The 18210-nt window shown below is 40.6% G+C and overlaps 1 protein-coding gene across 5 annotated transcripts in view; it reads left to right on the top strand.

Annotated features, from left to right (window-relative positions):
* The window catches only part of GTF3C2 (general transcription factor IIIC subunit 2), a 357778-nt gene that overhangs the window by 206470 nt on the left and 133098 nt on the right, over positions 1-18210 (top strand). For all 5 annotated transcript variants that reach the window (XM_033936535.1, XM_033936537.1, XM_033936536.1 and 2 more), the window contains one exon: positions 6696-6825. In XM_033936535.1, the coding sequence (XP_033792426.1) occupies positions 6696-6825 (130 nt within the window). The remainder of the gene's footprint in view (positions 1-6695; positions 6826-18210) is intronic.

Raw genomic sequence — 18210 nt, 5'->3', positions numbered from 1 at the left:
GCCTGGCTTTGTCGGTGAGGTTGCCTAGCCAGGTTTGCTGTCTGGCAGCTTGAAACTTAAAAGTTCTATCCAGAAAGGTTCTGTATTTGCAACCTATGATCTTCAGGTAAGCAAAGAGGTTGCGATTTCTGGTTGTCCTTGTGGGGGTGTAAAGTTCTAAGTGAGGTAATAGGTAAGTTGGGGCCATTCCCCACACCAGTTTATAGCAAAAACAGAAAAACTTGAATAAAGTCCGTGCCTCAATTGGCAACCAGTGCAGCAGTTTATAGTAGGGGCTAATGTGGTCACTTTTCTTTAGTCCGAATATTAGTCGGACGGCCGTGTTTTGCACTATCCTTAATTTTCTCAAAGTTTTTTTGGATGTACCCACATAGATGATATTGCAGTCTAAGGTGGATAGGATCAGTGACTGAACCAGTAGTCTAAAAGATGGGGGGTCGAAATATTTTTTGATGGTTTTTAATTTCCAAAGTGTGTGGAAGCATTTTTTTGGTCACCTAGTTTGTGTGTTCGATCAAGGTCAGGTGGATGTCTAGGGTGACTCCTAGTATTTTTATAGTTTTGGATATTAGATGATCATGACCATTTAAGTGTTTTGTTGTTGTGTTGATTTTGTCTTTTGGGCTTGCCATGAAGATTTTTGTCTTTTCTGAGTTGAGTTTCTGTTTAAAATTAGTAGACCATTGTTCTATTTCAGTCATGATGTGGGAGATTTGTTTTGAGGTGTCATTGGTCACTTTGGTCACTGAGATTAGGATAGAGATGTCATCGGCATATATATAGTATATTAGGTTTAACTTTTGTAGAAGATGGCCTAAGGAAGAAGTATAGATGTTAAATAAGGTGGGAGATAGGGGGGAACCCTAGAGAACTCCCGATGGACTTTTCCAAGAATTAGAATATTGCCCGTCGTAGACCACTTGATACAATCGTTTGGTTAAGAAGCCCTGGAACCAGGTCCAAACACTTCCCGAGAGGCCCATTGTGTCTAGGCAGTTCAGCATTATTTCATGATCCACTAAGTCGAATGCGCTGCTGAAGTCCAGTTGTAGGATTAGGGCACTGGTACCTTTACTGAAGAGATCATATAGGTGGTTGAGGTTAGCCTATTTGACCACTAACAATAACTCCTCCCCTTCAGCCTCCCTCCTAGCTGAACACTTCAAGAATAAAATTACAAACACCAGAGCTACTCAGATTAGTAACCCAACCCACCTACTCGAAGTCACAATACTCCCCACAGAAAATGAATCTTGTACTGTAGACAGATCTTGGTCCCAATTCCCTAAGATACATTGGACCGAATTCAACAAACTCTACAATAAGGACAGCCACGCATCATGTGAACTCAACCACTGCCCGCCATATCTCCTGTCATCAGCAAGCACTAAGTTCCTTACTCCTACACTGGATACAAACCATGCTCACAGATGGCATTTTCCCGAATGACCTCAGCGAAATCATCATCACCCCAATCTTAAAAGACCCAAAAGGACCAACAGACCTCTCATCCAACTACAGACCAATAGCCTCAATACCTCTATATATCAAACTAACAGAAGGATTAGTAGCCAAATTCCTCACCAACTATCTCGAGGACCATAACTTACTCCATCCCACGCAATCCGGCTTCAGAACTAACTTCAGCACAGAGACACTACTAGGCTCCCTGATCGACACAGCAAGACAACACCTCAGCATTGGAAAAAAAATGCTGCTCATACAGTTGGACCTGACGGCGACATTTGACCTGGTAGACCATAACATCCTACTGCAAATATTGGACTCAATAGGCATCTCAGATAAAGTATACTCATGGTTTGAAGGTTTCTTAAAATCCAGAACATACAAAGTAAAATCAGACAAAGAAAAATCCAAACCTTGGTCCAACCCCTGCGACGTTCCACAAGGGTCCCCATTGTCCCCTACTCTCTTCAACCTATATACGGCCTCTCTTGGCGTTTACCTGAACAAACAAGGCCTATCCTCTTATAGCTATGCTGATGACATCACTATCCTCATTCCTTTCGACCAACCAATGCTCTTAATGTCAGACACACTACACAGAACCTTAGCTACAATTATGACTTGGATGGAAGACCACAAACTGAACTCAACCCAGACAAAACTAAATTCATCCTCCTAGAAAATAACAAAATCCCAACCATAACCAACTTAGAAATCAACTCTATCAACTACCCTTTGCAAACCACCCTAAAACTTCTAGGTATGACTATTGACAAAGGCTGCACCATGCAACCACAAATTAACAAAACAATACAGAAATCTTTCGCAGTTATGAGAAACCTTAGACAAGTCCGAAAATTCTTCGAAAAAACACAATTTCAGCTCCTAGTACAATCTCTAACCCTAAGTATCCTAGACTATTGCAACATCCTCTACCTCCCCTGCCCTGCAATAATGATTAAACAACTACAGACAATTCAGAATACAGCTCTGAGACTCGTCTATTCATTGAAAAAACATGATCACATTACTGAGGCATTCATCAATTCTCATTGGCTTCCAATCCAAGAAAGAATACAATATAAATTCTACTCTATACTATTTAAAACTATAAATGGAGACAGCCCAACCTATCTAAACGACCGCCTCATCCAAACCACCTCTACCAGGCATAGAAAAACACACACCCCATTCACTTACCCCCCAATCAAAGAAGTAAAACAGAAAAAACTATCCAACGGACTACTGGCCACTCAGGCAGCGAAGATAGACAACCAGGTCTCCAACCTATTGACAACAACCCCAAACTACAAGATGTTCAGAAAGGAAATAAAAACTATACTCTTCAAGAAATCCCTTAATAAAGCTTAACCCCCCTCTTACCATCCCCTCCCTAACCCCAGATCCTACTTTTCCCTCTCTTGGAAACCTTCTCTGATCTAACGTTGTAACCCTTCTTCCATAACTCTTTTTGTAATCCGCTTTGAACCGAAAGGTAATGGCGGAATAGAAATCTGTAATGTAATGTAATCCTAGGACTGTCTCTGTGCTGAATCCTTTTCTAAACCCAGATTGATGTTCATTGAGGAGGTTGAATTTATCTAAGTGATTTACTAGTTCTAGGTTGACCACCCTTCCAGTAGTTTGGTGAATAAGGGGGTACTCGCTATGGGTCTGTAATTGGACGTCAATGCAATTGAGTTCTTCTGATCTTTGGGGATGTATGTGATCAGTATGCGTCCCATATCTTCTTGGTAGGATGCACTTGTAAGAGTGGTTGTTGTCCAGTTACAATTTAAATTCTACTGCATGTTATTTAAAGCCCTAAACGGAGACAGTCCATCCTACCTGAACAACCGCCTCATCCAAGCATCCACAACCAGACACAGAAAAATGCATTCCCCATTCATACCTCCTCCAATCAAAGAAGTAAAACGAACAAAACTACACGACGGCCTCTTAGCCACTCAAGCCGCAAGACTGGACAACCAGAGCTCCAACCTTCTGATGACCTCCCCTGACTACAAGACATTCAGAAAATAAATAAAAACTATACTTTTCAAGAAATTCCTGAAGCAGCCCTAACTTCACGTTCTCTTAATAACTCTAAAACTGACAAATGAGCTACTCTTTTCTACCCTAGTAATGACAATTGTGCTTCCATTGTTACCCCCTTTCAAATCTTTGTAAGCCGCCTTACTCTTAACAACCTGAGAAATGTCAAAAGATCCACACTTTACCACCCCGGTAAATCAATCGTTCTCCCAATGTAACCCCCGTTTATAAATCTTTTGTAAGCCGCCTTGAACCGCAAGGTAATGGCGGAATAGAAATCCCTAATGTAATGTAAATAGATCCCTTTTGAATTCGAGTATTGCAGCTTGCATGATCTTGGGAGGGCATTCATCTAGTAAGCAGTTCGATTTGGCATATTTATTGAATAGGGTGAGGAATTAGTTCCAATTGGGGGGTTCAAATTGATCCCAGGTCATGTCAACAATGGGCTCCCTTTCCTTAGTCTGAATTGGGGTTCGAAATCGTGTGAGGGTGTTGGTATTGTAGCTCTTAGGTCCAAGACTTATTTTTCTGAAGTAGGTGGCAAGGCTGTCGACTGATAGTATCTGTTCATTGTTGTTTTTTAGGACTTGAGTAGTATCTGTTAGTCTGTTTACTAATTTGAACAGTTCTCTGCTATTTGTTTTGACCACTCCAATTTTTTGTGCATAGTGTTTAGAACGTTTTTCTTTTATCAGGGTTTTGTATTTTTTCATATTTTGTTTCCAGTTTCTTTTATCTTCCTCCTTGTCTGATTTTAGCCATATTCTTTCTAGTTTTCTGAGTTCCTGTTTGAGAGCTAGTAGTTCAGCATCGAACCATTCTTTTGAATCCCTCTTGTACTTTTTGTAAGTTTGAGCTGGTGCTATTTTGTTTAGTACTTCTATGGTGAACTTTCCCCATCTGGTAGGGAAATCTTGTTCTTCCTCCGAATTGGGATATGATTCGTAGTGTGTCCAGAATTCTGGTGGATTTATGGTGCTTCTGCTGGTGATTGTTGTTTTCTGTCTGGCATGGCTTATGTGTTTTGCGAATGAGTGTTTCTTTTGCCAGCTTAACTCAAAATTGCAAATATAATGGTCTGACCATATGCATTTCTCCCAGGCTCCTGTGCTGTATTGGATTTTAGGTTCGGGGATATCTTTGTGTGAAAAGGTGACTATATCCAATTGGTGTCCCTTTTCATGTGTTTCCTCTTTGTTTGGTATGATGAAGCCAAGGGTAGTTAGGAACGTATCGATTTCAATTACTTCCGGTTTTTCCTCTTGTTCCAGGTGAATGTTTATGTCACCCAGCAGTATATTGTATGGTCCTCTTATTGTATTAGCCGAAAGGAATTCAAAGAATTCTTCTTTGGTGCTTGGCCATTTTTTGGGGGGGATGTAGAATAGTGTTACAGTTAGAGGTGGGTGATCTTACAAGTTAGGATTTCCAATTCTTCTGTAATTTTAAAATCTATTCTACTAAGATCGAAGAATGTTTTTGCGATTATTGCTAAATATCCTCCTTTTTTCCAGCTTCTGGTTAGTGGAACGATTTTGTAGCCCTGTGGTAGCATTTCTTTTATTATGACATCTTTTTCTGAGACCATGTTTCAATTAGAAATAGGAGGTCTGGATTCTTTTGTTCTATCCAGTCATGTATAACTTGTGCCTTGTTTCTTACGGTCCGGGTGTTCAGGTAGTATCCTTTCAGGTTCCTATATTGTGTTGATATAGGGGTTTCGGTATATTTTAACTTTTTTAGGTTACTTCTGTTCTTGGTCTTGTCTGTGCGCTTTGGAGGTTTTGTGAATGGTGTTTACTATGGGGATTTGTGATGGGCCGTGTTCAGAGCAGTTGTAAAGGTATTGGCGTGAGCCTGTTGGTTTGGTCATCTTGTTGGTTTGGTCACCAGTTTTCCTTTAGATTTAATTCCCTTAAAAGAAGGGAAAGAGAGTTTTAATCTTTGTGTATTTCATAAGAACTTAGATCTTTGGGCTACCAAGTTAACAGAACTAGAGGTATAAAAGCTTGTGGTGCAATGGTTAGAGCTACAGTCTTAGCACCCTGAGGTTGCGGGTTCAAATCCCTTGCTGCTCCTTGTGACCCTGGGCAAGCCACTTAATCCCTTCATTACCCCATGTACACTAGATAGAGTTTGAGCCTACTGGGACAGATAGGGAAATATGATAAAGTACCTGAATGTAAACCACTTAGACTATAAGTGGTGTATAAATAAATAAAGAAATGAAAAATAAAGAAAGAAAAATACCGAACAAGAGTTTAAAGACAATGCATGCACATTTAAATTAAATTCTGAAACAAACAGGAAGCCAATTACGGTACGTTTTTCGAGCAAAGGGGATATGTGATCGAACTTCCATTTCATGAAAATCAATTTGGCCACCGTATTCTATATTAATTGCAATCTCTATAAATTACCTTTAGTTATTCCCAAATAAATTGCATTGCAATAGTCCAACTGAGCTAATATGGCAGATTGTACCAAAACTGAAATGTTGATGATGAAAAAATGCTTTAACCCTCTTTAGCATACGCAGACTGAAAAAACACTTCTTGACCAGAGAATTTATTTGGTCTTTAAACATAAGTGAAGAATCTACAAGAATATCTAAAATTTTAGAAGAGAATTCAGTCTGTAATGTGATTCCTGAAGGCATTGTTATTGTGGGAGGAAGAAAATCCAGATTTGACCCTATCCACAAAAGTTTAGTTTTAGCTTCGTTCGATTTCATTTGGACGGACAGTGCCCAATTCTGAAGCTTAGAGATGCAATGATTTACCTTGGAGGTAAGATTAGAAAGGTTTGAATCCTCTTCAAGTAAAATGAAAATATCATCAGTGTATGTAAATAAGGTCTTCAGAGCTGAAAGTTTAAAGTTCTTCAGGGTACTTATATATATATTAAAGAGGGAAATTGATTCAAATACTTGCTATAGCTTTGAGTTGTCTTCAATATAAATAATATTTGAACATTTGATTTTCCTTGAAAAAATGTAGATATCCTACACTCAGAAAATGAGTGTGTGTCAGAGCATGTGTGAGAAGTTCTATTGAAGAGCCTTCAAGTCATTTCATATACGGGGGTGGAGTTCAAAGAAACTAACATTGGTAGCTTCCAACTGTTCAAAATTATGACTTAAAGTTTACTGGTACCTCATTCTTTTGCAGGTACAGTGTGTAGCAAGCCTGCATGTGGGAGCAGTCCATGTTGACACCTCAGCTGGATGTGGGCAGTGTTTCAGCCTTTCTTGGATGCCTTCCAAACCCCATCATCACTTAGCTGCTGGTTTTTATGATGGTAAGACCTTTTGAGTTAAAAACATAGTAAGAACAGACTGCGATGGATAACCTACAGAAAGAATATTTGTCCTGTCAATACAAAATTATCCAGTATTTTCCATTTGCTTTGGCTCTGCTCATTTTTGAGACATTGCTCCTCAGATAACTTTTCATATCTAAGATTCAACACAAATTCCAGTGGAAATTTTCCAACAACTCCGATGTGATCTTCCAGTTATTTATTATAAGTTTAAATGTTATAGCCACAAAAAATCTTAGACTTCCATGTCAATATCTTGTATGAAAAGAACTCGTTTATTTGCATAGACTTGATATACAGCTAATTGTATATAAAAAAGCAGCAAGGTGAAGTGTTTGCAAAATATTGTGCTACCCTTTTGGGGGAAAGGAAAGAAATCAGTTTTGACTAAAGCTGGGGTAAACGGTAAAAAATGTGCCGTGTCTTTGGTTGTGGAGAATCGCTTTGCGTGCAGAGATGCCACACTAAGCCTTTGAGAGAGGAAACACGTTTGATTAATTTGGGAAAAATAGACCTGATCTGCTAAGGCAAGATGCTTTAAGCTGTTATAGTGGTACACTAATTGAAACGCGTGGGACAAACACGCGCCGACAATGGCACGCAGGACTTATACGCACTGGATTAAAACAGTTACAGTAAGTGCTCCGAGGGGGGGTTGAGGGAAACCTTCCATTAAACTTAGAAGTGTTCATGCTAAACTAAACTAAAGCTTAACTTTGTATACCGAGTCTTCATTCTGAGAAGGCTCGACTCAACTTACAGCAATTAAATACAGGGAATGATTTACAAATGATAAATAGAAGATAATAGCAAAATTTCAAAATAATTAATTTTCAAAATGTTTGGCAAATAGAGTAGTTTTTAAAGATTTACAGAAAATTGAAATGAACTGGAACTCCTTAAAAAAAAGGGGGAGATTATTCCTGAGTTGAGAGAGTTTAAAGACCAAAGATTGACTAAAGATCTTGAGTCAAGTTTCAAGTTTATTTGGATTTGATGTTTCACTTATTAATTCTAAGCGAATTACATAAAAAATGCATTAGTATATATATTTAATTATTTTACAAATAAAGGGGCTGTGACAGACTGACAATACAGACAAACTACAATACACTGGGGAAAAAACATAAGGAGTAAAAGTTACAAATTGTAGTTTCCCAAAGGGAAGAAAAGAAGAATGTGGTGGGGGGGATAAAACATCTGGATTGGGGTGTGATGAATAAAGAAAATAACCTATTCTAAGTCTTCAAGGAAAAAGCCATTTTAGAGATTAAATGATGTTTTGAAGAGAAATGTTTTTAGGTTGGTTTTAAATAAATTTCGATCTTTAATTTCTCTAATATACAAAGGAAGAGTATTCCAAATAAGAGGTGCCATGACTGAAAAGATGTCATGGCGTCTAGTTCCTATTATTTTTAATGAAGGGACCATTAATAGCCCTTGTGTATCAGACCGAAGGGAGCGATTTGAAGTATGGGGAATTAAAAGCCGATCTATAAATTGTGGTTCATTGGTGGATATTGTTTTAAATACTAATAATGCTATTTTATATGTTGTACGTGGGTTAATTGGCAACCAATGTGATTCTATCAAGTAAGGAGTTACATGATCATATTTCTTCCCACAGTGAATTATTTTAATAGCGATATTTTGTATTATTTGTAGGCGTCTTTTTTCCTTGTGGGTGATATTTAACAGAAGTGAGTTGCAGTAATCTAGTTTCGATATTATGAGGGAGTGTATTAAAATGTTTAAAGATTTTGGTTCTAAGTATTTAGACATTGAGCGGATTAGACGCAAACGGTAAAAGCAGCTTTTGACTATATTGCTGATGTGCTCTTGATAAGAAAATTTGTCATCGATTATTACTCCTAATATCTTGAGTGATGTTGCTAGTTCGATAATTGTGTTGTCTATCGAAAAAGGGATAGAAAGCTTTAAGCCCTGTTTTGACGGAAAGAGTAGAGCTTTTGTTTTAAATATGTTTAAAGCAAGTTTGTTTTGTGTGAGCCAATTTTTAATTATTTCTAATTTTTGATTGATTTGAATTACTTTGTTAGAATTTTCTGGGTTAACTGTGTGAATCAATTGTATATCGTCAGCGTAAGCATAGGCGGTAAAGCCTATAGATTGGCATAGGTTGAGTAAAGGAGATAGGAAGATATTGAATAACAATGGAGACAAGATTGAACCCTGAGGGATTCCATAGTTGTGTGAAAATGGTTTAGAGGATGAATTATTAAAGCGTACTATGGAATTTCGGTCAGATAGAAAGGAAGTAAACCATTGTAGCGATAAGTCGCTGACGCCTATTGAGTAAAGCCTTTCTAAGAGGAGAGAATGGTCGATAGTGTCGAATGCTGCCGAAAGGTCAAGGGAGAAAAGAATAACTGAATTGTGGTGATCAAGATTATAGATAATGTTAGTAGTAAGCCCGATTAAAGAATATTTGGTGTTATGATGTTTCCTAAAACCCATTTGGTTAGGGTGCAGTATATTTGTGGATTTGACAAAATCTGATAACTGGTTAAATATCACTTTCTCAGTGATTTTAGCCAGGAAAGGAATGTTAGCGATAGGACGGTAGTTCGTAGGATCATCGGGACTGATGTTATGATCCTTTAATATAGGTAATATTGCAGATGTTTTCCAGGTCTTGGGTATAATCCCGGAAGTGAGACTTTTTTTGATAAAGGAATGTATAAACGGTCCAAAGCAAGAAAAGTATTTATTTAAGATTACTGGAGGAATAATCTCGGAGGGAGAACTCTTTAGATTTATTTTTTGGATAATTAGTTTGATTTCTGTTAATGTTGGGACATTGAAATTAGAACATTTGGCACGGGGGAGTATATATTTATTATGCGCTTCAGGGGAGGTAATGGTTGGGCTAGATACAAATTGATTACGTATCTTGATAATTTTTTTGCAGAAGGCATCTGCCAGAGTTTGTGCTGAGAGACCTGAACTTTTATTTTCATGTTGTGAATTTGATTTAAAGGATTTTATAATTGAAAATAAGATAGATGAGTTTTTGGCTATTTTGATTTTGTTATTATAATAGGTTCTTTTTGCTTCATTAATTTTAATTTTGTAGTATTGGGATTGTTCATTGAAAGATTTCATATTAACTATGGTTTTGTTTTTACGCCATTTTCTTTCTGAGGATCTGAGTTGTCTTTTAATCAATGCAAGTTCCGGTGTATACCAGGGGTTTCGGACATTTTGGTTAGAGACTGTTTTGTTGATTAGAGGAACTTCTTTGTCCAAAAGAAGTTGGATTGTTTCACTCCATGAGTTAAGTTGATCTTCAAGAGGATCTGTCTCTAAGATTGGGGGTCTTGAACGAAGAAAAGAAGAGATTGAAGAAAGTTCTAGTTTAGTGTAATCTCGGTATGTAATTTTCTTGGGTAAGGAAGTTGGTGCTATTTTCTTTTCTAACAGTAAATTAAATGAAATGAGATGATGATCAGACCAAGGGACTGGAGTATTTAAAATATTAGAGTAGGAAAGATGGTTCGTTTTTGAAATAAAAATCATATCCAGGATGTGTCTTGCCATATGTGTGAACTCATGAATAAGAGGTAGAAAATTTAGTGCGTCAGTATAAGTTAAGAGTTCCTTGGTGAGAGGATTAGTGAGTTCATCAAAGTGAAAATTGAAGTCTCCCAGGATTAAGGGATATTAATCCCTTTTTTAGAAGGAAGGGAGAGTTTAAATTGTAGGATAACTCTTGCAAAGGAGAATCGGTAAACATTCCAAAATAAAGGAATAAGAGGATTAAAGATACCATGTAGAATTTTAAAAGAAATACAAGCACATTTAAATTGAATTCTAAAATAAACCGGGAGCCAATGAAGACTTTGAAGCAAAGGGGTCACATGGTCAAATTTACATTTTACAAAGATCAGCTTCGCAGCAGTATTCTGAAATAATTGTAATCTATGAAGACAAATTTTTGTAATGCCGAGGTAGATAGCGATATAGTAATCAAGACGAGATAATATAATTGATTGAACTAAGATAGAAAAATGACGGTGATGAAAAAGATTTCTAATCTTCCTCAGCATTCACAAACTAAAGAAGCTTTTCATGACCAAGGAATTTATTTAGTCCTTAAAGGAAAGAGAGGACTCAAAAAGGACTCCCAGTAGCTTAGCAGAGAACTCAATTGGTAAGGAGGACCCAGATACTAGAGTTACAGTAGGAGGAAGACATTCCATTCTTGGACCTAACCACAAAATGCTCCTATTGGTGGGTGGAGGGGATGAACCCCCCCCCCATTACAGAGGAAACTGCCGTTTTACCTCATTTTGGAGGTAATCGGCAGTTTCCTCTGTAATGGGAGGTTCCCCCACACATCCCCCTCAGAGTGCTTACAGTAACTGTTTTAATCTGTCATGCATAAGTCCTGCGCTCCATTGTCGGTGCGCGTTTGTCCCGTGCGGTTATGATGGGTCATCATTAAATTTACCTAGGTTCTTATTTGAGGCCAACTCTAAGGAGGGAGAGGGATTTGGAGAATGTTGAATATATTTTCATTTTTACTGCCTGGTTTTGGTATGTATCTCTTGTTTCTTTGTTTATTAATTTATTTGTGTGTATATTGTAACCCATATTGATTGGGATAAAAGGTTTTTTTAAATAAAATATGAGGGATAGGGTATTGGTTATTGTTGGATATCATGAGAGGTATACCGTATTTTTCGCTCCATAAGACGCACCTGACCAAAAGACACACCCTAGATTTAGAGGAGGAAAACAAGAAAAAAAACATTCTGAACCAAATTCTCCCTGCCAGACTCTGCACCCGTCCTCACACTCCTTGCCAAGCTCTGCAGCCTGTTAACCCCTCCCTGCTAGGTTCTGTACCCTGTCCCCCCTCTGGTGGACTAGTGGTAGGCCTGGACAGGGCAGGCAGGCCTAGTGGCTAGCAGGCAGGTAGGGACAGGGCAGGCAGGCCTAGTGGCAGGGGCAGGCAGGCCTCCTCCCATCCCAGGCAGCCCCCCCAGGCAGGCAGGCTTCCCCCCTCCCAGGCCTACCAGGCATGCAGGCAGGCTTCCCCCCTCCCAGACAGGCAGGCTTCCACCTCCAGAAGCCTACCCCCCAGGCAGGCAGGCCTAACCCCCCTCCCAGGCAGCCCCCCAGGCAGGCAGGCTTACCCCCTCCCAGGCCTACCAGACATGCAGGCAAGCCTATCCCCCTCCCAGGTAACCCCCCAGGCAGGCAGGGCTCCACCATCCAGACCTCCCTGCAGGCAGGCTCGACCTCGCCCTCCTGATGCAGATTGGAACAAACTTTCCGCTACGACCAGCAGCAGCAGAAGGCTACTAACTTCCATAAGGGGAGCACAACTCAAACAGATGGTATTAGAGCCCACTAGGGATCAGGCAATACTGGACCTAGTACTTACCAATGGAGATAGTGTCACAGAGGTTTCGGTAGGCGATACGCTGGCCTCCAGTGACCACAACATGGTATGGTTTCACCTCAGGAAAGGTTTCACTAGATCAAGCACATCCACAAAGGTCCTCAACTTATTAAGGGCACTAACTTCAAAAGCCTAGGAGATTTTGTCTATGGGGCGCTGCAAAACCAGGCCGCAACAGATAATGTAGAGGTAATTTGGTCAGCTCTGAAATCTACCCTACACGAAGCAACCAACCTCTATATAAAAACAGTAAGTATACAGCGGAGGAACAATAAACCTCAGTGGTTCTCTGCGGAGATCTTGGACCTTGTAAAAAAGAAGAAAAGAGCATTTATCTCCTGCAAACAATCAGAAAAACTAGAAACTAAAGAAGAGTATCTGGCCAAGTCTAGAGCTGTCAAAACAGCAGTCAGAGAGGCCAAACTCTGGAAGAGAATCTAGCAAAGAACATTAAAAAGGGGGATAAAAAATGGAATAACAACTTCAAATATCTCTGAAGGGAATGTAGGAAAGGGAATAACAACTTCAAATATCTCTGAAGGGAATGTAGGATCAATCCCATAGTAATGTAAGAAGAAGATGTACTCTACAAATATGGTTTATTGAATTAATTCATTATATATCTCTCACAAATGTGAATTGTTTCTCCTCCAGAACCCAGAATGTGGACTAACTTAAGAGCGAAATTTTGTTTAATTATGAAATGGACAGTATCCAGATATATTTTTCCTTTAAAAAATATGTGGAAGTTCTCTCTTTATTTTCTTATACAAGCAATGTATATGTATCTATATATAAAATGATAAATAAAAAATGAAAAAAAAAAGGGGGGGGATAAATCCTTCTTCAGGTATACTAGTGACAGAAAAAGAAAAACAGATGGGATAGTGCGCCTTGGGAAATCAGACTGGAACTATGTAGAATCAGACTAAGACAAAGCCGAACTACTAAATGAATACTTCTACTCAGTCTTTACCTGCGAGGCGCCGGGATCCGATCCACAGTTGCAGACAAGGGAAAGCTCGGAAGACCCGTTTCGAAATTTTGAGTTACGTCCAGCAGCGTCTACTATGAACTATCAAGGCTCAAAGTGAACAAAGCCATGGGACCAGACAAACTACATCCCAGAGTGCTTAGGGAGTTGAGAGATGTCCTGGCAGAACCGTATCTGTGCTCTTCAATCTTTTCCTAAGTACAGGAAGAGTCCCATTGGATTGGAAAACAGCTAACATCATTCTGCTCCACAAAAAGGGTTGCAGGGCCTGTTTGAAATCACATGAAAGTTGTTTCGGAGTGGAAGAAAGGCTCTCCTTAGACCTAAAACTTAGGACTATGCCCAACTGATATCTGGTAGTTTTGTGGGGGAGTAAAGTCAGGGAGGATCTAAGCATCTATATAGGGAGAGGACTCAGACAAACTAGCAAAACCAGGGTGGAACTTAGCATAACGTAAAGGAGACAACTTGGCACTATGCTCGATCCTTAACATTGAACGCAATTAGCAACTGGATAGTGTCCTGTAAAAACTTTGAACAAGGTCAAGCATAACAACAGGTCCCGTCAAGGTAAATCAAAAGCAATCCTCCATGCTTAAGAGGAGTGAGGCGGAGGAAGGAGAGAACAGGAAGGAGGAGAGCCTACTCCCTCCTCTGCCTCGAGGAGTCGCTGGGGGGAGACTTCAAAGGGCTGAAGAAGAATCCAACGCTGGATGTGCTGAGAGTTGAATCGGTTCAGCAAATGGCCACCAGGATGGTCTCAGGACTCAAGGATCTCCCGTATGAGGAACGGCTGGGTAAGTTGCATCTATACTCACTCGAGGAACGCAGACAGAGGAGATACATGATTGAGACGTTCAAATATATCACGGGCCGTATTGTGATAGAAGAAGATATCTTTTTCCTTAAAGGACCTACGGCAACAAGAGGGCATCCGTTGAAAATCAGGAGTGGTAGATTTCATAGCGACACTAGGAAGTATTTTTTCACCAAAAGGGTGGTTGATCATTGGAATGATCTTCCACTGCAGATAATTGAGGCCAGAAGCGTTTTGATTTTAAGAAAAAATGGGATAAGCATGTGGGATCACTTCAAGGAAGAACTTAGGGGGGTGGGTCATTAGAGTGCGCAGACTTGTTGGGCCGTGACCCTTTTCTGCCGTCATATTCTATGTTTCCTTATTTTTGAATTGGCCGGCAGGCAGGCCCCTGCCACTCCCCCCGTACCTATTTTTAATTAGGCAGAGCAGCTCCCGGCCTCCCTGGCCCCCCCCATTACCTTTTTTAAATTCTGAGGCCTTCCCTCGCTGGATGCGGCTGCCTGTCTGGTTCCCCGAGCACTGACAGCTGACGTGGCTTCCTCCGAGTCCTCTTCCCTTGCGGCAGAGCAGCGCACAAGGCTGCCGGTCTGGTCCCACGCCACTTCCCCCGAGAACTCTCTATTAAGAACTCTCACGGGACCAGACCTGCAGCCTTGTGTGCCACTCTGCCGCAAGGGAAGAGGACTCGGAGACAGTTGCGTCAGCTGTCGGTGCTCAGGGAAACAGACAGGCAGCCACATCCAGCGAGGGAGGGCCTCAAAATTTTAAAAAGGTAACGGGAGGGGGATTGAGTATTCGCTCCATGAGACGCACCCTTATTTCCACCCCTTTTTTTGGGGTGGAAAAAGTGCATCTTATGGAGCGAAAAATACGATAAGTGTCAAACCTCTCATTTCGTTTGCAGTTAAGTCACTACAATTATTTTCTTTTGTGTTCGGGGTGATGCTTAACTTTGGGGAGAGGAGTAGGTTGGGTTATTAGAGACTATTTTGTTAACTTTGAATACATTGAATGTTGGACAATTGTTTGTATTTCTTTTATTGCAAAGTTCAATAAAAATTGTTTCAACATATCACATGTCACATATCACAGCATATCACATAGGGAAGTTCTAAGTACCTAATTTTAATTTTACTGTAACCCGTTCTGAACTCCTGGGGAGGATGGGCTATAAAAATGAACAAATAAATAAATGTGTCCTTATATCTAACTGACACATCAAGTATCTATCACTACTAGGACTTAATTAGAACAACTTGTATGGAGTCTAGTAAGTTCTCTTGAGTAAGAAATAAATAGACTCTATTTAAGACAAATAGAAGGATTAAAAATTGCCTTCCATATCTTCCTTCATTGTTGTTCCGAGCAGACACTTTGAAGTTTCTGCTCCCAACACTCAACCCCCTAATTCTTACTTGATCCAATCACTAATGGGCACTTGTAAAAGTTTAATCCCATATAGTGAACCAGGTCTATAAAATACTGAGTGAAGAGGAACTGGTAGATGTCAATTGCTTGTTTGCTCTTTCTGAAAATACTAGAATTAGGAGGCGCACAATGGAGCACCTAATTAGTAAATTTAAAACAAAACAGAGAAAATCTCTCTTCACTCAACGTGCAATTAAATGCTGGAATTCATTGCCAGAGAATACGGTAAAAGCAGTTAGCTTGTGCAATGTTCTAGTAGCCCTGAACACAAGGGCTATGCATCTGAACCTGGGCTCGCTGCTTGGACCCATGCTCTTCAACATCTTTATAAATGATCGGGACATAGGTACAATGAGCAAGGTGATTAAATTTGCGGATGATACCATGTTACTCAGAGTAGTGAAGACGCAGGGGGATTGCAAAGATTTGCAACGTGACATAATTAGGCTCAAGGAATAGGCATCGACATGGCAAATGAGATTCAACATGGATAAGTGTAAAGTGATGCATGTCGGTAACAAAAATCTTAAGCACGAATACAGGATGTCCGGGGCGGTACTTGGAGAGACCTCCCAGGAAAGGGACTTAGGAGTTCTGATCGACAAGTCAATGAAGCCGTCTACGCAATGTGCGGTGATGGCGAAAAGGGCGAACAGAATGCTAGGAATGATAAAGAAGAGGATCACAAACAGATCAGAGAAGGTTATCATGCTGCTGTACCGGGCCATGGTGCGCCCTCACCTGGAGTACTGCGTACAGCACTGGTCACCGTACATGAAGAAGGACACTGTACTACTCGAGGGGGTCCAGAGAAGAGCGACTAAGATGGTTAAGGGGTTGGAGGAGCTGCCGTTCAGCGAAATATTAGAGAAACTGGGCCTCTTTTCCCTCGAACAGAGGAGATTGAGAGGGGACATGATCGAAACATTCAAGGTACTGAAGGAGATAGACTTAGTAGATAAGGACAGGTTGTTCACCCTCTCCAAGGTAGGGAGAACGAGATGGCACTCTTTAAAGTTGAAAGGGGATAGATTCCGTACAAACGTAAGGAAATTCTTCTTCACCCAGAGAGTGGTGGAAAACTGGAACGCTCTCCCGGAGGCTGTCATAGGGGAAAACACCCTCCAGGGATTCAAGACAAAGTTAGACAAGTTCCTATTGATCAAGGACATACACTGGTAGGGCTAGTCTCAGTTAGGGCGCTGGTCTTTGACCAAAAGGGCCGCCGCATGAGTGGACTGCTGGGCATGATGGACCACTGGTCTGAACCAGCAGCAGCATTTCTTATATTCTTATGTTCTAGAGTTGAAAGGGGATAGTTTCCGTACGAACATAAGGAAGTTTTTCACCCAGAGGGTGGTATAAAACTGGAACGCTCTTCTGGAGTCTGTCATAGGGGAAAACACCAGGGATTCAAGACCAAGTTAGACAAGTTCCTGCTGAACAAGAACGTACGCTGGTAGGGCTGCCTAATATTCAAGATCCTACATGGCATTCTTCCTCTCCTAATCACACTCCCGGCTCACATAGGGCCCAATTGCCCTTCAGGATCCAGGACGCTTTGACCTTACAGCATGGCTCTTGAGTGCTAGCATACAAGGGCTGCTCAGATGGTGTGGTCACTAACATTCTAAGGTATAGGAAAATGTCAACTGTTGCAGCATAAGCGAAGGCCTGGAAGTGTTTTCATAATTGGTGCGCTCAGAGGAGCAAAGACCCTAGCTTGGCTTCAATCTCGGTGATACTCGCCTTTCTCCAGGATGGTCTAGAAAAAGGCCTAGCGGTTGGCTCCCTGAGAGTTCAGATAGATGGGCTCTCCTGTTTTGGACCCAGGATCAATAAAAGTTCCCATGCTGCACATCCTGATATAGCCAGATTTGTGAAGGGCGCATTATAATAATAATTATAATAATAATAATAACTTTATTTTTGTATACCGCCATACCCCGAAGAGTTCTAGGCTGTTCACATTGGTTAGACAGAGATTACAAGTAGTTACATATCCAGATGGTCATAGAGTTGCAAACAACATGGAGATAGTAGTTACAAGTGGTTGCTTATCAAATTGATCGTAGAGTTGCGAATAGCAAGGAGAGAAGAAGGGGGGAGGGAGGGAGACAGGGGAGGGGAGTGGGTCAGAAGGGGGGGAAGGAGGAGGATAGAAAAGGGGATTAAGGGTCTTGTTCTCGAAATAGGTGAGTTTTGAGTAGTTTTCTAAAGTCGAGGTAGTTGTAGGCCTTGAGGACCATTTGGGCTAGCCAAGGGTTTAGTTTGGCGGCTTGGAAGGCGTAGGTTTTGTCGAGGAATTTTTTTGAGTGGCATAGTTTTAGGGAGGGGAAGGAGAAGAGTTGAATTTTACGGGAGTTCTTATAGTTGTGGTTAAGGGCGAAGTTGGGGGTTATATAGCTTAGGGATAGACCAAATATTGTTTTGTAGCAAAAACAGGCGAATTTGAACAAGATTCTGGATTCTAGAGGGAGCCAGTGGAGTTTGTGGTAGAAAGGGGTGATATGGTCCCATTTTTTCAGGTTAAATATGAGGCGGACAGCGGTGTTCTGGATCATTCTTAGTTTCCTGATAGTTTTCTTTGTGGAGCTCAAGTAGATGATGTTGCAGTAGTCTAGTATGACAGCCTTTTCCAATGTAGAATCTTAATCTGGTTCTCCAGGCGCTAGAGAATTTGCCCTATGA

This window comes from Geotrypetes seraphini, chromosome 3 (assembly GCF_902459505.1).
Source record: "Geotrypetes seraphini chromosome 3, aGeoSer1.1, whole genome shotgun sequence".
NCBI lineage: Eukaryota > Metazoa > Chordata > Amphibia > Gymnophiona > Dermophiidae > Geotrypetes > Geotrypetes seraphini.
Note: the sequence above shows the minus strand (reverse complement) of the source record. Positions and strands in the feature narration are given on the sequence as shown.